The following is a 25480-nucleotide window of genomic DNA, read 5'->3' on the forward strand; positions in this document are numbered from 1 at the left end:
ATGCAGTGCCTTTGGAAGTCAGATTGACTTCCTATAGCTGACTTCATATCTATTTCCTTTTGGTTGCCCAGCTCCGTTGGGAAGAAAAACAAAAATAGCAAAACAAAAATGAAATGAAAACAAACACCCCCCAACTTCTCTAAGTAGTATTTTATTTCAGGTCAATATATACTGCACCTTCATAAAGAAAGAGCCCATTTTGTGACTGTTTTACCTTTGAATATTTGAAATGATTTCAGGCAAAACGAATTGATGCTGCATTGGATTTCGAGGTTTAAAAACCAAACTAAAATCTAATCATATTACATCAAAGCAAGGTTGATACTTGCTGCAGTTAAGAATATTTTTAAAGCTTTTTCAAAATTCAAACCTTTGTGTTCTCAGCAAATATTAGTATGTGTTTAGTATTTGTTAAAACCTTGCAAGGATATGTTCTCTTTTGCTCACGGAGTATTACTCTCTGGGTTTATTGTGGGAATATACGTGAGACAGGCAGCACTGTGCAGCTCACCAAAGCAGGAATACTGCAGGCAGTTAAATTCTTTGGAGGGCTGGCCTCTAATATCCTGCCATTCAGGCCCTGATCCAATTAAAAGAAGTGCTTTCCATGTGGCCTTTTCTTATTCTTAAAAAAGGAAAACTGGAATTTGATCTGACTTGGTCTATTTTTGAGAGAGAAGAATCAGGGATAGGGAGGTAGTGCTGTACTTATTTATTTTTACTTAAATATGCATTTCATGGAATTATGAAGATTTCTCAGTTCGAGGGCCAATTTTGCCTGAAGAGAACATAAGAGACTTTATGCACAGGAAGGAAAAGTCCACTGTGGGTCAAGGGAAATTCTGTGCTTTAGTCACAGTTTTGCTGCAATCCAACGGCAGGATTTGGCAGCAGGCTGAGAGCAGCTCTATGCATTGTAAATTTCTCTTATGCAGTATTTCTGATCTCTAGATGGCCAACATTTGCTAAGAAATACCCTCTGTACTTATTCAGAACGGGTTCAGGGCATTTGCACAGAGCTACGCTGATAAAAGGGAAGGTGTCTGGCATCAGAATGAATCTTGTCACTTGCAAAGTGCTGAAGGATTTCATCTCTTGTGTAATTAAGCAGGGAGCCTGTGTTCTGGCTCGCTCTGCAGACAGCAAGCAGTGTTGTGACTGGCCCAGCACAATACATTCACCTTTCACTAAGTATATTTGAAATCTAATACCTGGAATCCTCTTGGAAAGATCTGGTGGAGAACGAGCTGGCAGCTACTTAGAGGAGAACATACAGGTTGCATTCCTGTTTTCTTTGTTTGTGCCAAAGGCCTTTGGACCATCTTTTTTTAAGTGTTCATCAGCAGTCCTATGGCTTGTTGAGTCTAACAGCGTCACTTAAATTATTTAAAGTACGTACATAACTTTTCAATTAACAAACTGCTTGGCTCATGAAAATACATACACACAATTTATAAGTAGAAAACCAGGACTAAATATCTTATGATGAGCAGGTCAGTATGAATTAAAAATGAGTTTTCAAATAAAATATTTAATGACATTTCAAATTAAATGAAACATTGGAAAATTAAAACCTTCACTGTCAGAAAGTCCTGCTATTTAAGCACCTCTGCAAACACAGTTAACAACATATTGAACTGCTTTGCGTTTCTGATATTGAAGCACCTAAGAACACAGCACACACAAACAACTTGTAACATTCTATACTTTAACTAATGCCAAGGGGTGTATTTAAGAAGAAAGCTGGAGTTCCTAATGTGCATGCTTCTGCAGGATTTATTAGCAGTAGTGAGCATACCCATTTGTACAGAAGTACACACAGCTCACCAAATATATACAACAGAAGAACTCACACTGAATTACTCTTCTAATTAAAGCTTTCATTCTCATGCATCTCAGGGAGCTCTTACACTGCAAATACTCTAATTTGTTTATGAAACACGGGACAAGTTTCTGCATTAAATGTATTTTACATACCGTAAACTGATGCATCAACAAGTCCATTAAAAAGGCGATCTTATTACTAAAAAGAATATAGGTGCAGTTTTCCGTGCAGTTATTGCAGGTGAGTCCATAAGCATTTACTGTACTGCAGAGTGACCTAAAAGATCAGGAGGAAAGAAAGAAAAATAAACAGAAGAACATCACAAGACAGTATTTTAGTAATTCACAATTGTTTTTCTAAACTTGGACTATAAACAGAAATGAAAATTTAAATGAACAGGAAATAACAACAACCAGTAGCTTAAATGTTGTGGAGCCATACTTAATGGCCACACACTGTGACAGTTCTGCTGGACTCTTCTGTATTCATGGTTTACATCTTAATAACGTGCCTTGAACTTCCTTGCAATATCTGTTAACTTCTTTCCCCTAAGTATAGTTAAGCACATGCATTCTCAGTAAACGTACACACGCATCTGCAGTACAAATCTAACACAAATTATGGCCACACTGCAAAGGCATATCAAAACTTAAGAAATTAGCTGATATTTTGCATGATTGGGATAAGCAATATTCTTTTCTCAATTTGTACCACTCTGCTTACCACAGAAGCGATCGCTGTTCTACAAATACGCACACGGGCACACAACACAAAAGCATCATAAGTATATACAATAATAAATAAAGATGGCTAGCAACTCACGTTGTTTTTCTAAAGTAAACTGAAAGGAAAAGACACTCCTGAACATGTGAGATAAAGTAAGTTCAAGTGAGCTCCACAGTGCAAAGCTGTGAGCACTGCCAAGTGGCCACACACAAGCGGGGCTGCAGGAGCCCACGCGTTCCTGCACAGCAGCAGTCAAAGCTGTGCACCACCTGAACTGACTTCTGCAGAGTTGAGTTTGCTGCTTTACTTTTGCCTAGAAATAGGTATGTACTTTTTTAAACCAGCAAAGCTATTTACATCACAATTCAGAGCGGCTGCTTCATGACCTCAGAGTGCGGTCCCCTGACTGGAACAGAAGCACCTACAGACATGTTTGTACATTTCAGAGCACGAGGCCAGAAAACACACACTGAGTATCTTCCATCAGTACTTCTGCATCACCTTTTCCTCAGCTTGAGAAATAATTCTGGACTTAGAAACACATTAGCTCACTTGGTTTGATCTGTGAAAGCATAAGTAGCACCAATACCCTTCCTGTGTCCACGCGCTGATTATCACCATCACCACTGCTGTACGTTTTACTGTACTGCTAATTATTTCTCCTGCTCTGTCTAATTAAATCAGTTACAATCTGCAGTTCACGCGATATAAGCACAACATTAAATCATTATTTATTGATAAAGGAGTGGTTAATTTTTGCTCATTTCACCTGATTTTTACCACACCATGATAACACTCATAAAAATTCAATCAGCACACTTCATACACGTTTTTTTTTTTTTTTTAAGCCTAACTTTTCTTACCCTAACTACATAAAGGTTTATTTCATCTTTCTCAGCAACACTGAAAAAACATTCACGGGGTACCTCACTTCTTCACATGGAAGACTGCTCCCTGGGTGGGTGGGTGTTTGCATGGGGCAGAGAGATGGAACTGTATCAGCAGTTGGGTTCCTTTCAGTTAAAATGAAAGGTGCTGATTTTATTTTCATCAGCTATTCTGATTAAAAAAAAAAAAAAGAAAAAAGATGAACTCATTTTAAATATAAATACTAAAGAATCAGACAGGACCCTGGGAGGTTAACTCGTCATTCTGGCAGTGCTGCAGAGTTTGAGATGTGATGTAGTTAATTCACAACAACATTTTTTTGTTACGTGGGATTTTCCTAACTGCAAAGACGGCCACTTATTTTCCATTTGAACACAGAAACTTCCCACTCACACACAGGACAAAATCAACTGCGATAATGCATTGTGCTTTTGTATTTCCCAAAAGAATCCTGTGTCAGAAAAAGGACTTGAATTTTCAGAGGCTTAAATAATGGTTTTGAAAAGGTGCTTTAAGCAAATGGATGTCAAATTAATTTTTCACAACAATAAAGGAGGTTCTTTTAATTGGGAACATAAGCTTGTAACTACGTTTCGTTTAAATGCATTCTGCTCGTGGCACGTTCTGAACTATGACTCAGTTCCATAATTTTTTCTAAATTCAAAATTGGAAGTGTCAGCACAGAAGCTGTCCCCAGGTGGTTTGCAGTGTTAAATGGCAGATTACAGACAGCACAACTAATTTCTTTACTTTAATCTTATTAAGGGCACAACAGCTGTCAACTGTCACCATTTCTGCACAAGGCCCCTGAGACGAGCGCTGAGTGCAGCGAGTGTCAAGCGAGAACTTTATTTAAGCACCAGCTCAACTCTCTGGGACGGACCACTAAAAGCAGCTCCGTTGTTTTGCTTATTTTCCTCCCCCTGTCTGAAGCTCTAATTGCTCCTCAGTACAAATCTTGCATCTCTGGTGATGGGTAGAGCAGCTGAAATGGAAGACCGTGAGCCTCATGCATGAAGCAGCTGTTTATCGACCACTGATGTTGCACTAAACTTTGTATCACACCCACAAATCAGCTTTAAAGCCATGTCAGACAGCACGCATGTGCCAACCACATAATAAGTCTACCCTCTGATGTGGGGCTTTCATCCAGAGTAAATCCAATTATAGAAACACTCCTCCTTCTGCTACACAAACTTCGATCCAATAGAGAAATCTGCCTTAAAATTAGACAAAAACATGCATCCCTGTACTATATTCATTTTACACGAATACAAAGAAATAGAAAGAAGATTCATTTCACCCAATATCTCCAAGCTAGATCCCAACAGTTTGTGTGCACATATTTCCTCTCTGCCAGTACACCTTCACTTTTCCAAATGCACCCCATATAAACAAGCCAACAAAGGATACCTTTAATTTCAAACACTGAGGCAGTAACACAGAACTGAGCCTCTCTACTGCACCACTAGATAGGGGTGAGGAGTCACAACTTCTGCTTTAGAGAAATCAGCACTCTGACCCTTCCAACAAAGCGTTCAGCTGAGAAGCAGGAGCTCTACTGCTGAAAGCCAGCAAGCAGAACGACTGCATGGTGCAACGGCTCGAGGAGCCACGAGGGTTACAACTTGGGCTGAAACAAAAGTACAAATTGAAGGCAAAAAGCCTCATTTCAGGTTCATACTTTACTCTTGGGGCCTACGATGCCAACAGGAACCCTCAAAGGAATTAGAGGTTCATAATCAATAAATATTTTGTTCATACCTTATATTATTCAAAGACGCCTGATATAAAATGTGCTTCAATTGCAGTGTTACATCACAGTTAAAAGAAAAAACAGAGTCCAGCACCAATTCTCCCTCAAGACACTTCCAAAAGCTCATCAGAAATTTGCCCTGAACTGACAGCACTCTGTTTATGACAAAAACCCACCCCAAGCAACAACCACCGCCCCAGTGTTCTTAATGGCGACAGAATCTGAAAGCCCTCCTCAGAAGTTCTCCTCCTGTCCTGCTTTATCAGTTACTTCACTGCAAGATTTGGACCACAAGACAAAAGTACACCTAACAGTTCACTACTCGCAGCCATAAAGCCTGTTTCTGTACTGCACGGTGGGGGGATCGTGTTTTGCTCTTGAGTGCTGTAAGCATGAAACCCATCTCGGAGACGCACAGCAACGAGACACCGCAGAAAGAGACAGATGCTACAGGTTTCAGATGCTGATCTTGCAAAGAGGTCACTCTTTGACTCTGTGTCCTTTTACCTCTACTTTTAGCCTTCAGTGAATGTTTTTCTAGAGGGAATAACTGCAGGAGAAGATACAGAAGAGCATGTTTTCCAGTTTGGATTGAAAAATTTGAGAGCGGTCCAATAGAAATGCAGGAACAGTAAAACCAGCAAGGTTAACTCCTTTAGTGTGTGTGTTCATAGAAGAAAAAACGTTTACAACGAGCAACTACAAACAGCTCCCAGCTCAATAGATTATTTTTCTTGAAGAAAGCCAACAAAACAACTGCCTGTGTCAATGCCATCACAACATTTTGATGGTACTGCTTTACCTTCTACTAATTAGGGCATAAGCAGTTTTACCATTACAGTGTTCACTTTAAACAAACAATAATTTGCATTTGAAGCACTGGCTACCCAAGGAGCTGTGTAGGGCTGTGAATTGTGTCCTGGTCTTGGTCATAAGTCATGAAATTGCTTTATGCAGTTCCCACTTGCTTTTCCATGAGAGTGTAAGAAAAACACCATAAAACTCTGAAACCACTTGAGATTCTGCTGAGTGTGCTGAACGTGAGCAAACTCAGGAAGACTACAAGACACTACTTTAAGAAATAAGGCAGCTGAACACTAATTTGTATGTTAACATCAGTAATAAAATCAACTGTAATCCATGGCTTTCCCTTTTCCTTTCTTCAGTGCTTTATTTGAAGGGAGGAATACTGTTGGGACACCGCATGTATTATCTGTCTCATAAATGTCACATCTTTTCACAGCATTTGCTGCCCTGCTAAGTCTAACTACCAATCTGGACAGAGGTACAAAACAACAGGCGTATTGTTAAATCTTTGATAATAAAGCTTTATCCTGTAGACACGGGATTAAAGTTCTGAGCTGCACCATACTGCCAGGATTTTGGAGAAAGAGAGATGTAGATAATAGCCCGTGTAATCTCCTCACCTACTTGCAAATAGCTTAACCTCAGCACAAAAAAACAGACACACTCCCAATTTGAGTACCAATGGTTAAATGTGCATGAGCACACAAACGATTGTAAGGCCAGCAGTGTCCCTTAGCACAGCATAGCTGGCCAAGGGAAGACAGGAAGGCAATTAATGAAAGGTCTTAATTTAACTCATCTCCACAGGGCTTTGTTTCACCTCTACGCAAACTGCTGCTTCATTAGATTCAAAATACATTCTTCTATATGAGAAAGAACATCACTGAAATCACCCACAGAGGGTCTGCATTGTGTGCAACACCAAGTTCACTGTGATGCCTCCAGCACATTATGCTTTACATCTAAGTTTTTAATGTATATACAAAAAAAAAAAAGCTTTTGCTAAAATAGTTTATCCTTAGAAACTACGACGACTATTTTACTGCTATTTTGCAGCACGTGATCTTGAGAAGTGGTAATGATAAAACACTTAAAGTCCAACAAATATGAGTGGCAATCACACGGAATATATATGAGAGTGGGAAAGTCTACTAGCAGCAATTAAGACCCACAAATGATAACTAAGAAAAGGTTCTGTTGAAGAATAAAGATGATCTGAAATCCTATGTTTGAAAACTTTGATTTCCCTAACATTTGAACAAATTTTCACCTCGTTAAAGCAGCACAGAGATGAATGCAATGTACCTTTGCATTTAATAGTAAGCCCTATAATACGTATCAGGTATAATATTAAATCTCTCACACCAGGAACTGTATTGACTCTGACCTTGGCAACTGTTTCTTAGAAGAAATGTGACCCATGGAAAAATTATGAACAAAGCTGAAAGTGTACTGCACTGCACACAGAACCCTAACACTAGGTTAGCTGGATCAAAGCTACCTGTACACACACGCCTCTCCCACACGTTTGTTAACAGAGAAGCAGCTGAAGCTTGACCCTGTGGCTTAGTGTTCTGTATGAAAGCTGTATTCACACTGGTTTACTCTTGAGCACTGTGAACATGAGACCCAGCTTGGAGACTGACAGCAACGAGATAGGACAAAAAAAGAGACAGATGCTACAGGTTTCAGATGCTGATCTTGCAAAGAGATCACCCTTTGACCCAGGACCCAATAGGCAAGTCCCAGTTGCCATTTATTTATATAATGATTTGAATATAATCTGTCACGCATCTAGCGATTTCATCTAGAGTTCTGCCAATACAGAAACACAAGCTTTCAAACTACAAAAACTAATAGAAACTAGCAATATTCATCACAACCAGGCCCGTGGGCTGAATGACCCAGCTGGTGAGTGGGCTTTGTGCTTCTGGCCTCAGCTGAAATGGCACTGACTTAGCAGAAAACAGAAGGAGAAGGGCACGAGGTTGCAAGCAGGCTTTGCAGCTGCAACCCTGAGAGCTGGAAATTCTCTTTGAGCACATGTGAAGAGAACCTAGAAGCGGGAGCTAGCTCCTTGTGACATAAGAGATAGCATAAGTTTAAGGAGGCCACCAGAGAGGTCTCTGCAACTTGTGCAGGTTTTTTGTTTTTTTTTTTAAAGAAGAATTTTGTTGCATATTCTTGGGACCTTGAAAAAAAACAGCAGACTTGCTGTGCTTAAGGAAAAGGTAAATCCTGATTTTTCCAAGTGCTTTAGTCATTCATGCTAACAAACAAGGCATTAAACTGGAAGGATGCTGTCCAAACATTAAACTTACTCCCAGCAGTGACTGGAACTCTGAAAGCATTTTCCAATAGTTCATAAAAAGGCAGGCTTTGTATCTGAGTCATGAATGGAGCAAAGCAAAGGTGCTCCACAGCCTTAAGAAAGCAGGAAATGGAATATAACAGCATTAGCTCTACTGCTTTTCCTTCATGGGAAACAGAAGTCAATTTAACCTCATGCTGTACTTGTTCCTATATAATATCTGTAAGTAACTTACAGCTATTTTTTGGTAAGCTCTCGCAGCAGGAATGCATGAAACCATATCAATTGCATTCCCCCCAAATGCAAGCAGTTCTGCTTAAAGCAATTTTATTTCTGTTTGTATTAAATTTTGCACAGTGCTTAACAGAGTACGTTGTTAATTGAAGTTGGATTATAATTGAATTGAATTACAGTATGGCCACTGTAAGTAAACAGCAATTTTAAATTGAGGTCTAAACTCTGGCACGAGAAGATAAGTTGGTAGTCCTCCAAGTCACAAACACTTTGGTTAACAGGTCAGTATAATTACACTGCTTTTTAAATGCTTCCTTACAGACTGAGTGGTATTTTTCACTCTCCCAGCTGCTGCTGAGTGCCGTAACACCAGCTCAGGATCAGAGGAACTGGGTGGACTTGCAGGAAGTGCATTCTGCATGAATTACAGGGAATGTAGGAATTTTATTCTCTTTGAAGAGCAAAGTTAGGATATTAAAGGCACATTTTTTCCTAGGTGCTCTTTCCTAGTGTTTCATAGCTGGCCTGTAACACCTTAATGTTCACTAAAGATCCAAAACCACGCAATGAAGTGCTTTTATATTCAAATTATTAGAATATCAATATAAATCTACAAAGAAATTAAAACAATGGTACGCAACAGAATATTCTAGGCTTGGTTGCTCTTCTACAAAAAGCATCCTCTTATAGCACAAATGGAATTTTTGAGGATTAGACACTTCAACCCTGCTACTCTCATGTGCTATGAAGAGTAATTCCTCTAATCCACAAGAATTTGGATTTACTTGTTTGTAGGAGCCCTTTCAGCTAGCAGCATCTTAGACCAACTGCTTCATTTTAAAAGTCTCAGAGTATAGTGAATGAGAAGCCCTGGTCTGAAAAACCAGAGGTTTGGTGGAACTGTCTTTCACCTCGCATGGCAGCAAGAAACTGAGCACGACTTTTTTCTTTGAACACTGGACTATAAGAAGGAAGCAGAAGTTAAATGAATATTCCAGCGATACTAAGTGGAAAGGGAAGGACCAATCACACTTACTTAAATGGAATCCGTGAAGCTGCATTCAGATTGGTGGGAGCAGTCACTGCTTGAAGAACATGCTCGAGGGCAGTCAGTCCTCCTGCAGCCCGAAATGCTATTTGGTCTGCTGTGTTCTACAGAAACACAATCACAGAAGAGAACCAACAGAAACATTAGAAAATCCATGCATGAGATGCCTAGAAGATGTCTGCCCCAAGTTTTCATGCCAAGTTTTCATGAAACCTTTAACATGAGCAGTCTTTAGAAGGCACGGGAGTACAAATTCTCACATCGTGATTACAAAGATAACACGTATATACCACACACTATATTTAGGTAATCTCTATAGATTAATATCATAAATATTTTCCATAAGAACATACTGTTGTAGGGATTTTATAGAAGTCAATTTTTTCCTGTTACTTATCTTTTTAGCTATACTGTAATGCATATTACATGATTTAGCAAACAGAGAACATCCTTAGATGGGTATTTTTTCCTTTCTTTCATACTTTTCAAAGGAGACTATCTCCAAGCTTGTTCCCTGACGTGGTCTATGTTTGAATAAAATCATGTAGGCAGATCACTTTAAAACATGAGGGCCGTGACATGTTGACAAAATCTAGTTACCTATTTCCAAGCATGGGAACCCTGCAAATTCAAGTCCCTTCCCTGGAAGAAAGCCTAACAGCATCACCAGGCAGAGTGCCAGTTATGAGAAACGCTCTCACAGATGCTGCTGAGGATACAAGTTGGTTCTCTCTTCTTCCTTTTCAAACTAATTGTTTGGAGTGTGGGAATCAGGTTTTAAAAAAGGGACATCATTTTGTAATGCTTCAGTTATGGGAAACTACCAGAGATTGAAAATGTCACTTAGAAAATTGGCGCAGGTTCTCTTATTATTTTTTTTTTTCAGTCAGGTGCTTAGCAAGTGACAGCAACTCAAACTTATTACCCTTCTAGATCTTTTGTCTAATTCACTGCTTGCACCTTATTGAAAATGCACCTAAATTAATCAGTGCTCTTGGATTTGAAATATCACATCTGCTTTTGTTTTTTTCTGCATTCATTATGTTATGGCGTTGCTTTTAAATAGATTCAATGGAAACTAGTTTTGTACGTAGTCCTAGCTTTATAGATCAGCTTCTTATTCTTGGAAGCCCCATTGAGCTTCCACTTAACAGAATGTGACACCAAAATGCCATCCTGCCATCATCCTTATGAGTCTGCAAATGGCTGAGGTTCAGTTGGATTTCAGAGCACACTCATCCCCCTTCTCCTCCAAAACTGCACTCATCTCTTCCTGTTGAAATGATAGCACATGCAATGTCCTTCTCTGAAGTTGCTAATTTGCTTTAAAGGCTATTTTGCATTTACTTGTCTGAATTTTGTTAATCATGAGAATATTTCAGTTAATAAGAAATCTTTGTGGGTTTTTTTTGTTTGTTTGTTTTTTGGTGCTGGTATTTTTTTTTCCCCCAGTGCTGCAAGCACTTTGTATGTGGGGAGAAAAAGTGCTTTATAAATACAATTGTTACAGGCCTTTATAGTATGTTACATTATTTAACTATCATGCAACAGAACAAATTCCTAGTGAGGAGTTGCTCTGTGAGAGTTACATATTCATATGGAAACACACACAGACCTCTCCTTTTTATTTGTTTATTTTTTAAATCATGCAACTTTCTCTCAAGCAACCACAACGACCTGCTCCAAGCTCAGGAAAACCTGACTTCAAACAGGGAAGTCTGACATTAGAAAAGAAACATTTCACAATTAATAGGAACTGCACCTAGAACTTCTTACATTCAAAATATTTGCCTTTGAGGGAAAAGCCATGCTCGAATGGAAATGTGTGCTAACTTAACACCTGGTTCAAATAATGAACCAGTGACTTCCTATAGCCTAATTGATCAGTATAATTTGAATTTTAGTCTAGCTAGCCTGACAACTGCTCCTTAAGCGGAGAGTTAATTTGAAGTTCATGCGTATATTCCCCATTTATTTCATTTCCTTCTATTCCAGCTCAAAAAACCTCCCAACAATAGCAACAACAGCTCCAGCAACCTCTGACAGAGCAGCACGCAGCCACCGCACGTCCCAGGCACAGCGTGATGGTGGCACATCTGCACCGAGGGCTCCTCCCTCCTACACCCTCCCCCACCAACTCCCTGACATACTCTTACACAAGAAACCACCTCAAAAAGAAGAAATACTGATGTAAGCCAGAGAGTATTATGTGAGCACCTTGGCTTACACAGCAGCAGTTCTCACTTTCTTCTCTTCTACTTCAGCAGTGCTGCAGAGATAACCAGTACCCCAAGATAAAACCTCTAGACCTGCCTTTCTAACGTACCAATTTTCACTTCAGCTTAGAATCTCATGACAGATTTTGTTCTTTCAAAGCTTAAGTTTTCTTTGGTAATCAACATACACATGTAATTGGTACAGGAAAATGTGCTCAAGGATTTCTACATGTGATCAGCATGCCTGCACTCTAGTGCAAACAAAACAGACATTGATGTATCACTGCTGACTTATTCACGATGGGATATCTGTCAGCACTGCTCCCACTCCAGTTTCAAATGTGACGAGCACTTTCTGTTGCTCACTTCTTGCTCCTCAGGGAAGACAGTGCCCCAACCCACTAGGTCTCGTGGTGAAGTCCTTCATGTCACATAGACTAAATATGCCCTTTCTGTATTTCATCCTTTTACTCTGAAACCCATCCATCACTCCTATATCCCACTTCACAGAATTCCATTTCTTCTCCCCATCAGTAACTACTCCATTCTTGAACTGTTACACCTTCCCACTTGGCTTGTTTCTTGAGTACTATATACTCCTTATTACTTGAGGAAAAGGATGGGCTTAGCAATGTTTTATTACCTGTGCTTCCCCCCCTCCCCCCACTCATACTTTCTCCATATATACCCAGCACACTACTGATCCCACTGTCTATAATTAAACATTTATATCTCCACGGATTCTTCTAAGATGGAGTCACTCAGGAGCTCTGAATCCATTTCTGGACACGCAGTGCCTACTGCTGAAGTAGCCGGTGGCAGATGGGCCCATGAGCAGCATGCATGCACCCTGCAGCACAGCACCTTGCTCCTGGACAGCTTGTGGCCTGGCCCTGGGTCAGCACACAGGAGGAGAAGCAGGGTGTCCCCAAATCCTGACAGTGCAAATGCTGTGCGCCCGTGCTGTCTGAAACGCTGTGAAAAAAGCATGGGCAGCTCTTCAGCCATCCACACCAGATACATGAGATCTCAGGTAGGAAGATGAGGGCAAGGAAATAACTGTATTAAATCACCCCTGGTGCTGAGAAATATTATCGTACACTCTCTGAAATACAGCAGCCTAATAAAACCAAAAGAATTTTAGATGCCTGAATTTCAAGATTTGAAAACTGCCTCATGTAGTACTTATTTGAGGAAATCTTTCTTACAGCATAAGCATACAAGAGCGGGGGATTTCATCCAATTTGTTTCCCAAATTAACTTATATCCTTCAAAGTATGATCAAATTCACTTAATGTTCTGTGGTGCTAAAGCTTTACATTACCTAACCTGTAGCAAAACATGAGAACTTCTAATGGAGCAGGCTAAGGCATACAAGTTACCCAAAGTCCTTGTTCAATAATACCCTTATTGAATTGGACCCAGAAATAAAAAGCCTGCTAACTGATGCTCACCTATCACTGTTACCTTGTACTGCCCGTATGAACAAAACTGAAGACTTCAATCTGTGTTTGAATGAAAGACCTACTGAGGTAACTGCAACTTTTACTTTCGCAGCACGGAAGGCACAGAGCAGATCAAGCACCATCTGAGTGGGAATAACAGATCCTGACGGGAGATAATATTAAGTCCCTATTTGGAAAGGGCACAATCCAGCATGGCACACCTCTGCTGTCTGAAAAAATTCTCCAGACTTCTAATAATTCCTTGGAATTACTGAGCTAGATGCTAAGGAAAACTGTCTCAATTTCACTAAAGAAACTGCTCTTTGAGAGTGCCTGCATACTTAATTAGGAAGTGTATTTAGCAAAGGCAATCAGTGCAATGGGGTTCATGTTTGTTGAAAAAAAGTTTTTCTGTTAACAGGGAAGCTGTTTGGCCTTGTGTATTTTCAGAAATACACAACTGTTCCAAAAACAGTTCTCAGAAGTCTCAGTTGTAGGCACAAATGGACGTCAGTGCTCTCAAGTTACCCAGTCATGCATGAAAACAGGGGCAAAAAAATCACGCAGGGAAAAAAGTGATCACTGCTGTCATTCAGGCATTTCTTAGAGAGAGGAAGAGGCACAAAAGCCACACAGATGCCAACTAAATTTGACCTAAACATTACAGAGTTAACAGTGGAGATGTAGCCTTCAGAACCAATGACGTAGCACTCAAAACTAATGTCAGAAAAAGAAATCTTGTTTCCCTTCCTTTTCAGAACTCCCTCTCAGTGTGAAATACAGCAGTCTGGCTCGTAGAGGAGGAAAGCTGACACGGCTGAAGCAATGCTAAGCATGAATTTGTAATTTTTGGATCATTGTCATTTAAAGTATGCGGCAACCAACTTGAACACAGTGGCATATACATTTGCAGAACACGTGCAGAGTAATGCACAGATGGCAAACTGAACAGAAATACCCGTATACACATCATGTAACCATCTTTAGGATTAACTAGGAACTAAGCATTTCAACAAACTTCTACAATTCTTTATTTTCTTGACATTGTCAAACAGTCAGGAGAGCTCTCTGCATACCGAGCAAGCGAGGCTGACTTATTTACCTACCTGTTACAACACCTGAATGGATTTGAATTCCTCTTCTCCTCTGCTACAGCTTGAGTGACAACTGACTAATAGGATTACAGGCTCCGTTCCAATAATACAGCTCAGCAACATGCCAGCAAAAAATGACAGCCTAAACCTGAATTACATGGCCTGGGAATCCATCCAATTATTAACTAAAGTAACTGTTATTACCTAACCTAATCAAAGGAGAAGCAGCTGTTAATCTTTGGTGGCCTGCAGTGCAGCAGCGGTCAGACTGGATGAACCGTCTTTGTACTTGACTCCTCTACAGACAATAATTATGTCCTTTGTGATCAGGAAGGAAGGGCTTCCTAACCTTTCAGACAGAGGCAGCAGATGGGGAACAACTAACTGTACATTCATTAGCAAGACAGGGCAGATTTTATCAGGGTTTGGCATCTGTGGCACCTTTGGAAGCACCACTTACCCAACGATACAGGCAGCTTTGGCAAACTCAGAAACTAGCAGGCTAAATACAAAACTCAAAATAACAGTTTCATCTCGTTATCTGACATTCAGTAAAGAAAAATAAGTACAGCTAAGCCAAGTTGTGGACACACATTCTTCATCACACCCAACCACCCTGCTCAGATACACGGGCAACACAGAAATACACAACAGGGCCTAGAGACCCATGCTGGTCCTTTGCTGGGTTTGGTCTCACACATCAAAGAAGCTAGATAATATAAACTGCACGGTTTTGAGATAAAATCAAAACACAAACAATCATGAAGTTACTTACAAAGGTAATCGGGCTACTGACTGACATACAGGGAGCATCAGTCAGCAATGCTTTTTGATGCCTACATATAATAATCCAGACAGAAGCAAGGCCAGAACTGCTCCCTTGCTCCTGGCTCCACATGGGCTGCTGGGCAAACTGGAAAGTTTGTCAGTGAAGCCTGGAGGTCAGAGCAACCTGCCTCAGCATGAGGCACTGCAGAAGCATAAGTCAGTGCATGGCAAGGAAAGCAAGTGCACAACTGGATCCCAGGATGGAAGAACCCAAAGGGGAAGATGATTTCTCATAACACAGATTTCACAGCATTAACAGCTAGTGTTTAGAAGCCCAGAAAGCATGAATTCAGGTAAGATGATGATTTTTTTAATGCCACGAGTAATTAATGACTACCATAATATACTAAGGATATAGTCGACACTCAATCATTTGAAGTTTTTAAATCAAACCTGATTATCTCCTAGAAAAATATGATCCTAGTTAGATCGTAATTTATTAATTTGGTGCAAGAGTTATTGGGTGAAATCCAATGTCCTGTACCAAAGTGCTCACTTCCATACATTTCTCCTGTTAAAGCACTCTTATTATTTAATATATAGAGGAGAATCAGAAACACTAAAGAGCCTTAATGTTTTCATCTCAGCTTTAACATCTCTGTTCTATGTAACTGCAGCACTCCACAGTTTGGATAGCAGCACTTCCATCTGAAATGAATCTGAACTAATAATAACAAGACTGCTGTGTAAACCAGCTCCTTTTAGACAAACCTCCACAATCCATATTCTGACATGGATTAAGAAAAATATTTTCCATCCCCAGCCATGAGAACATGTCCTGCCTACTGACTAGGTACGAATATGAAACTGAACACAAAAAAAGGAAAAGCCTTTTGAAAGATTTTAAGTTGTTAGTTAGGAAGCATTTCTGAATCTGAAACAAACTCAAACCCTTTGGTACTTTCCCACTTCTGTTTCTGAAAGAACCCACTGAATTTGTGTGATTATTCTGCATTTGTTGAACTGCTCACTCAAGGGAGAAGTAATAACTAATTATATTTTACTAATTGAAATCCATCTTCAGAATGTTCTTTCCTTTTATCTAGTGTTTGAAGATTCTATCTAAAATGCCAGAGGCTAAGAAACACAGTTCAAACCAACTAGACAACTGAAGCTTGTGCAGGATACCCCTCTTTTTTTCCCCCTTCCCTTTATATAAATACCTAACAACGTCTACATCCACATACAAAACCACTGATCTGTTGGTATGAGTGTAGAAAATATATCTGGCCTCCAGACACAAAAAATTATGCAGAAGCATTGGAGAGAGATAGTATTTTGTTCCCTGTAATACTTCTCTCTAGTGAAATCAGTACTAATATCCCATTCCATCTGAAAACCTGGTTTTCAAACAAATGATGAGCTATGACAGAATGCCAAGCACTGAATATCAAAGGGAAAATGCTGTGAAACAGACAGGGTGCAGGATTCAAGTATGAGTGGCTCGGTACCATTTACATACCCTGGAGGTATTCATCACATTAAGGACATACCTATTGTGCATTTGTACCAACTCCTCCCTCATGAACTGCCTACAAGTTAAGGGATTCAGGTTCTTCAGGTAGCACCACGAAAGGCCACAGTAAGGAGGGCCTGAGTACCGCTCCTTCACACCTTATCCCACAGAGCCAAGCACAAAGCTACGCTGATTCTGAAACCTTACGGAGAAACCAGAGGAGCTGCCTTATGTGTTTATGTTCCATACAAATGATCCCAGTGGTTTCACCCAGGTCAGGAAGCTCACCTACCAACTGTGCAGTGCCTGAGGTGACAGGTGGGTAAACTGAACTCATCTTCCACTCTCTAAGTCTATCATTATTTTTTTTTCCATTAATAAGTTATATTAACTGCAACAACTTCACACATATTTAGAATAACAGAATGGCTCAGGGTGGAGGAAACCTTAAAGATCACCCAGTAGCTGCTCAGGATCCCATCCAACTTGGTCCTGAATGTCTCCAGGGATGGGGCATCCACAATCTCTGTGCCAGGGCCTCATCAACCCCTGAATAAAACATTTCCTCCTAACCTAAATCTCCACTCCTTAAAGCCATTCCCCCTTGTCCTATCACTGTCAGGCAATCTAAAAATTCAGTCTCACTCCTGCTTGTAAGCTCCCTTCAAGTGCTGGAAGGCCACAATGAAGTCTCCCTGGAGCCTCCTCTTCTCCAAACTAAACAAGCCCAGCTACCTCAGCCTTCCTTCGTGGGAGAGGCGCTCCAGCCCTCTGATCATCTATCTTTGTGGCCCTCCTCTGGACTCATTCCAACAGCTCCACATCCTTCTTGAGCTAGGGGCCCCAGGCCCGGATGCAATACACCAGATGAGGCCTCACAAGGGCAGAGCAGAGGGGGACAATCCCCTCCCTCTCCCTGCTGCCACCCCGCTGTTGATGCAGCCCAGGATACTGCTGACCCTCTGGGCTGCAGGAGCACACTGCTGGCTCACGGCCATCAGGACCCCCCCCCCCCCAAGTCCTTCTCTTCAGGATGGCATGCCATGTGCACATATGTTAAATTTCTGCCTATGGACATTCTTTAACTCATACTTGTGATTCCAAACACCTGCCCATACTGGAAGGTAAATCATACTGAGTAGAGCTCTTCACTCAATGACTGCGTTATCCTATGGAATAACACGAATCTTATCAAACGATCTTCCATCTTCTCCAGTGCCTTTTCAGCTTAACAGTAACGTTTTGGTGAGGCACTCTATTAATGACAGTCCATATTGAGGGCAGGACCCTCACAATCCTGATTGTGAACTTTCCAAACTCAGTGAAAGCCTTAAAGCAGACAGGTACATGAGCTCCACATCCTCTGCTTAGCTGCTTTTGCTCATTTCAAGTAGTCTTAACAGGAAAGAGACAATATTGTTTGTGAAAATAAGACGTCCATGTAAATATTAAGACAGTACTAAGCATTACACCACTTGTGCTTACTAAAAAAAAGTTTATAAATAACCAGATACCTCATATGTGCATCGTTTAAAAAAAATACACACTAGGGTAAGGGTTTAATTCTCTAAAACGAGTGACAATCCTAGATCTCCTTGGATGACTTATTTGCTGGGACTACTTTGTCATCTTCAGAATCACTTCACCAACAGAAGTTTCCAAACAAATACGCAAAAAGTATGATATACAAAAATACCACGACACCATTTCATCCTGTACTTTCCCAGCAACTTTTTGGAAAATAAATAAGGGAACAGAAAAGTTGCAGATCTCTTGCATCACTGATTCATTGTTGAATCCTGGCTGACGTGTCGCTATTGAAAGCTTTAGCCACAAGATAGCAGCACTGATTTCAGCTGAACTTAGAACTGTGAAAACTGGCGCAATCCAGCAAAACTAAAGATATTAAAACTACAGGGGAGATGATATATAGAGGGAGCTGTGGCAGTTCGTTGGAAGACCTGCAGGGCGGTCAAGAACACTTGAATCCTAAACACAGCTTTCACAATGATTGCCTTGGGTACTCTCTCGTAACCTCCTGGACTATTTGCCCATCACCCCATCCACAAGACAGTAATAAAAGGCTGTGGTGTAGATGCGGCTTTGAAAAGCATTTCAAGTGAGAACAAACAAAAAGGACATCTCTAGGTGATATGGTTTCATATCAGAAGTGGAATTTTAAAAACACTGAACAAATGTGAACACATACCAACCAATTAAATGAGCCTTCGAAACCCACAAAAAGAAAAAAATATATATTTTACTATGATCTTTAACTAAACTGGCACCTGCTCATTCACAGAGATGTGCCTACATGGGCATTTTCTTACCACCATATGGTCACTGCAATGCTTGCACTTTGCATTAGAACAACTGGATGCTTACCACTACCACAGGCAGGCAGGTACAACATACAGAAAAACACAACATGAACAAAATCACAGTCTGTGATCATTTACTCTGCTTTTATGTTATCAAAAATCTCTCCCTCGTCCTGTAAATGCTTAATGAAGGACTGACTTTGCATACCTTGAAGTGCATATATATCCACTATATTTGCTCCGACAGAAACTGATGTACAAGGAAAAAAGAAGTCCCCACTGGACAGCAAAAGGCCACAACTAGTGCAGCTAAGTGTCCTGGCACCTAGCAACTTTTAGCTGCTTCCCACAGGACCAGAAATCAATGCAGCAGTTTTAAGGGCACCCTCCCAATAATCTTGGAATAAGAACACTGCAGAGCTTATCTGTGAACTGAACTTGCCTTGTAATACCATTTCCAGCCAACATGTTAAAAAATAGTCTGTGGCTGACCTCTTGTAACAAGTTCCTATTTATACGTTCATCTTGAGAAAAAGGTTAATCCACAGATTACAGAACTCTGGGCAAACAAATTATTGATGATATAAAGCTGCCCGGTCCATCAAGAACGAGGCAGCACACATCCAACCTACTGACTTTCTCCTGGCAGTGATGGGGAATGTCTGTCTGGGTAGAAATAGCCTGTGTGTCCAAAGAGCACCTCCTGTGTCTGCACACAGCTTGCTCTTGAACCAGCAGCCACTGTGGCATTACTCCCCTGCCCATCCCCAGTTGGAGCATAGGACCTTCCTAACTCTCATCTCTCAATTAGAGGGTCTAAAGCGCCCAATTAGTTTTGAACAGGGTTGCTACACCTCAAATTTTCCATTAGTTACACATGTTTGATGAGTTCCTGAGCTCACGCTTTCAGCTCAGGTTCTGTACTTTCCTAAGGACGGTTATAAACTTGATTAACACTCCTAGCAAAGGAAGCACACATACAGAATTCCTTATGTTACGTTTCAGGTCCACAAAGTTATTAGATCTTCTGGTGGTACGATACAGAGAGCCAATGGCCTGAATCCTAATTTAAGCTGCTAAAAAGACTTGTGTTTAAGCTTTAAAATTTTATAAACTTCATAAACTTTGGATTTTGACTTCAAGTAATTTTTCAACTCTTGCAGCTCAGCTTTAAATATGATTAATGACTTCCCTCCCCCTGACATCCCAGCAGGCTGGAACTAGCTACTGCAGTAGTGTCCAAAGTTAATAGGAAGGCTTTACAACCCACGGCCACAGACACGCACACCCTGCACAACACGGGGCACAGCACTGCTCAGCAGCTCAGTGCTCCCTGCCCCTAACCAGCCTGGCCCTGCACTAGGAACTGTTTTTTGTCTTAAAGAAGGGGCAAATCAGAGGTAAATATCCTCTCTGTTAAATACCTGCAGTTAAGCAGCTATTTAACTCGCATGTTTCAAGAACTGACATTTCAGGATCAGCAAAGAGAGCCATGTCTCCTTGAGGATTTTTTAATAGTAAAATGAAAGAAGGGAATTTGCAGTACTTCTTCCTCCTCACCAGTATAAATCCAAAGCCTGATGAACTTCCCCTTACATTCAGCAATTGCTATCGCTATGGTTTTGGTAGATGCCTTTGGGAAGGAAGTATGATCTTACTGATAAGGAGTGACATATAAAGCACTGTTAAGACAAATCAGAATAAAAAAATCACATCTCTTTCAGAGCTATTGAGTGCAACATTAACTTAGTGTGATCTCCTTGAGCAGAGCACCAACAACTTTGGTGTCTATCATAAGAAGACAGAAAAGTGGTAATCTCCATCTACCTCGTTCTATCTGATGACACCACAAAATAATCCAGTGCTCTGGGTTTTTAAGCCTATCCTCACTTCAGTTACTGCAGTTTGCTGCTTTTCACAAACAGACATTCCAGTACGTTCAGCTTCCAAAAACACCACCTAAAGAAAATATCTGGATGTTACAACTCTAATACAATTATGAATTGCACAAGGAAAAAAAAAGCTGTTACAAATTTGGTAAGGATAGCTATTTCTTCCATCAAGAACAAAACTCCATAACTTGGATGAAAGCAAAGAAAAAAGTTAAGGCAGCATTTATCTTTTAAACACAACAGCCACTAAATGCTCACTGCCCAGCTGGGGTGTGCTGCAGTGTCTGACACTGACTGCTCAGCACTGGATTTCCTCTTCTGAAGATAGCCACAGGGAAAGACAAAGTGCTCCCTAAATTAAAAGGAATTCAACTCAGCAGGTTACACCTTTGGCCCCAGAAGCCTCAGCAGTATTAACCAAATTAAAATCTCACGTATGTATTTTTAGTTCCAAACCAGAATGTGACTTCTGAACAGAGCTGCGTTACTTGCAGGGATTGAAAGGACGCGTTGTTCTATCTGCCAGTAGTGTCCTCTAGTGGAGAAACAGGAGATACTAAGTTAACTGGATAACAAAGTGCTCTGCACCAAAGAAATCACACCCTCAAGGAAAATACAAGCATACAAGTTCGGCACTTCGACCAAACTTCATGTTATTGCAGTAAAGTTCAAACATAGACACTTAAGTTTTTCAGCCTTCAGTCAGACAGAAACAACGCAGCCACGAGGCAGACAGCAGCTGGCTGAGCAAGCACCAGAACATGGGTGGCACGGGACCCCAGCCCATGGTGTATATGGGTGTGAGACCACCAAATAGCAACATGGATCTGAGGCTACAAGCTGGGGAAAGCCATGACTTCCCACCCTTTTCCATATGCAATGTCATATGATGCTTCTTCTGATTTACTAAGCAGGTGACTGACCAGCTGACAGCTCCTGCGATCCCTATAACCCCCACTGGAACCAGGGACTATCTGCTGGGTCTCTTCCAGAGGTGTAGGTGCTCTTACTCTTCATCCTGATGTAATGAGTGACTGCAGCCTGCCTACAGAAATGCTCTACGGTGAAACAAACAACCTACAATTCTACTCACTGAACTCCAAAGCTCATCTAATTATTATCCTTTTTTCTTCATCTCTTTTTTACTAACCAAAACTTTCACACAGGAAAAAAAAATATCACAATTTACTTTAGGACCACTGATTTTCCTGCCTGACCCTCCAATGCTCCAAAGGCAAGAATTATTAATTCTGTAGAGATTAATGAATCATTGCTTCCTCCCCTAACACAGCTTTTTTCAAATGCATTAATCACACTTGCCTCTATGCAGACTAACAGAAATAAGCTAAACCTCTAAGAATCACAGAATTGTAGAGGTTGGAAGGGACCTCAAGAGATCATCAAGTCCAACCCCCTGCCAAAGCAGCTCCCTAGACCAGGTTGCACAGGTAGGCATCCAGGGAGTCTTGAATGTCTCCAGAGAAGGAGAGAATTGCTCAGGTTGGAAAAGACTTGTAAGACCATCAAGTCTAACCTCAACCTATTCATGCTACCCTAATTCTAACAACCCACTGCTAAATCATGTCCCTGAGCACTACATCCAGACGGATTTTAAACACATTTAGGGATGGTGACTCCACCACCTCCCTGGGGAGCACGTTCCAGTGCCTAACAACCCTTTCTGTAAATAATTTTTTTCCTGATTATTTCACTTTAAGTAAAAAGGTACGTTTACAATTTTCCACTTCCAATTCACACTTGATAGAGCTTGTGTGCTCAAAAGCTAGGCTCATTTTCCAATCACATCTTGCATAAAATGCACGACCTCATGATGTTATCCTTGCTCAGCCCAGGAGCTCCACTGTTCAAGAGTTTGCCATCAAATTACAGCACCTTGTCTAATGTTCATTTGGTGATTACATGTGGTAATCATACTATGATTATATACAAACTGGATATATGGTAAGTTAAGAAAAGCTTAAACATACATTGTCTTTTCAGCCAGTCCAGGCTCTTCTGAAAATATAAAATTCAGCCTTAAATTCAGTGCCTTTCAGTCCTCTCTCTGATGGCTATGCTACTCTACCAGACTTGAAATAGGCAGCAACCTCCATGCTGGAGCAGCTTCACTGTTACATCACCAGAATTAAAATGTGCAAGAAACTGAGAATCACAATTCTCACCGTGCTGTCATTCTCTACCCCATGTATGAAACATTTTGGACTATTTGCTTATAAAATCTGTATTGTCTATACGTACACAAGTATACACACAGAGGGGTAATTTTTAATTTTCACAGAGACTTTTCAATTTCTCAGAAGTTGAACAAAAGCTGACACGTGCCCCAGTTTACACTGCTTTTGCTCCGCACATCTATTGTCCAGCAGCTTTTCATTTTATTGTTTCAGTTTCTGGTGATTCAGAGTTTATATTAGTGGGAAAGGAAAAAAAAAAGAAACCAGGACTGGCTAGATGGGCAGTTCAATGTACCTTCTAGAAACTGGCCTGTGAATCTTCACACTGGCCATGGTCACCATCCTCATTGGGCCTGACAGTTCAGAGGCCCAAACATAAACAAGCAGCCTGCGTTGCTACAGCCAGCCATTTCTGACAGCCTTTACAAGGGCATAAACACCGTCTGCCTACAGCCCCCTTGTATTTGAAAGTTATGACAAACATCTTGCTGAAATGTAAATAACTGACATCACGACTGCTGAAGGAGGAGGCTGAAAAATCTATCTGAAAATTGCAAACAGTAAATGTTGCCTGGCACTAAGCAAACCATGAATGGTCACCAAGAGAAAACTTCTTTCAGAAGCTGTAAGTATGAGCACTTTTTTCTATTACTATTATTACCCTGGATTCACACATCTTTTACTTAAAAAGATAATAGCTTTCCTAAAAGAAATTTTTTTTTTTTCCCCAAAATCCCTTCTCAGTAGAGTGCTATTCCCAATTAGTAAGAATAAGTATCTTGAAACATAGCCTGCTGAAAAGCAGCTACATTCAGATATGTGCAAAGACAGCTGATAAATAAATACAAGCACCGTGACTGTGGCCCCATTTGAGATGAACCACCTCTTCTATTCATTCCAGTTCAGTAGCTCAATTTTAGTTCCATGCTTCGACAGCCTTATTTGCAACATTATCTAATGGGACTTTACAGCATCTAGGGAGATGAACGAAATCAGAAATACCTATCCTCAGAACAGCACAAAACCATTAATTCTATGAAATGAAACTCAGCAAAATTTTCTCCGTTAGAGCTCTGTGCCGACGGATGTGTGAGCTTCAGCTTTAACCTTTGCTTCACTTGAGACACTTATGAACATCTGAACTTCTCCTGCAGCCCTCCCCTCTGAAGTGCACCTGGGGGTCCCAGTCAGATCTCTTACTTAAAGGAATAGTGTAAATTGTGCTGTGATGTTATGTCAGCAGAACTACGAAGACCATGTGAGCAGCAGTCACCTCTGACACAGGTCAGGTCCACAGCCCCAGAAATAAATATGGCCTTTTAAAATTACTTAAGAATATTAACAACCAGTAAAGCCCACCTCTACACATAGGAAAAAAAAAACACAACAGAAGCATTAGTATCTTAGTACTGTCTCTGAGGTCACAATAATGGGATACACAGATTTCGATCAGCTGGTTTCTGAAGTCTATTACAGGACATTTTGGTACAAGTGCCCAAGTCCAACTTGAGCGGTTGCTGCTGGTTTCCCAGCACAGCTGAAACACAGGTGAATATCTAGAGGATATGTCAATGCAAAAACTCTTCAGTTTATACTAAGCACCAGCTCTTCCTGCTGAGATTGTTTGGGCCCAAGGGCATAAGCTGCTCCTGTCCAGGAAGGGATGTGGAACAACAGTCTCACCACAGTGATCATATGCTGAATGTTCTTATATTACGGGAGAAGTTCAGAAGCAAGAAAAATCATGATTCATTATTACGAAATACAACACAGGAAGACTAATTCCAAAAAGGAATTGTTAGTCTGACTCAAATGCACCCAGAGACACGACTACCTGGACAGGGCCAGCAACCTTTCACATGTTGCTTTGGGATTGGAGTTTGCATAAAGAATGATCAAACTAATCCTTGTTGTTCAGTGCATGCTTTAGCACAGTCAAGCGATTTCTAATCAACAGAATATTTTTCTTTTCTTTACAAATTTCATGGTATTTCATTTTCTTATTTACTGTTAACAACAGCAGCTCAGCATTTTATTTCGCTAATTGTAAAAAAGAAAAATCTTCTTTCCCTGGTGAGACTGTATAAATACATTTTTCTCTGTCAATGTATACTAATGGCAAAAGAAAACTTCAGTGTTTCAGATTATGACAGCAAAGTGCTGTAATTTTCTTTTTTTAAATCAGTTTTATTTTACAATACTTTTGCATAAGTTTTTCTGTGTCTGAAGAATTTCTAAGTGGCAAGGATCTATTGCAGTGAACTCTGTCCTCCCTTAGGGCAATTCTTTATTCAACCCAGGCCATTAGCAAGGGTAAATCAATGTTATCAGCTCACACACACTGACAGCTTGTGTGGTTTCTACTCCCTCATTCCTCCCCCTGCATTATGGTATATTTTTGTGCTCTCCAGGGAAATTCAATTAACAGTGTTAGTCTC

At 40.5% G+C, this 25480-nt stretch overlaps 1 protein-coding gene across 1 annotated transcript in view; it reads right to left on the minus strand.

Annotated features, from left to right (window-relative positions):
- SCAPER (S-phase cyclin A associated protein in the ER) overlaps window positions 1-25480 on the minus strand; it is a 141276-nt gene that overhangs the window by 41476 nt on the left and 74320 nt on the right. Inside the window, exons 24-25 of the mRNA XM_065733596.1 lie at window positions 9584-9699; window positions 1978-2101 (exon numbers count right to left, since the gene is read on the minus strand). Of these exons, the coding sequence (XP_065589668.1) occupies window positions 1978-2101; window positions 9584-9699 (240 nt within the window). The remainder of the gene's footprint in view (window positions 1-1977; window positions 2102-9583; window positions 9700-25480) is intronic.

The sequence above is a fragment of the Cyrtonyx montezumae genome, unplaced genomic scaffold (genome assembly GCF_038088225.1).
Source record: "Cyrtonyx montezumae isolate F1298 unplaced genomic scaffold, pur_monq_1.0 scaffold_17, whole genome shotgun sequence".
In the NCBI taxonomy this organism is placed as follows: Eukaryota; Metazoa; Chordata; class Aves; order Galliformes; family Odontophoridae; genus Cyrtonyx; species Cyrtonyx montezumae.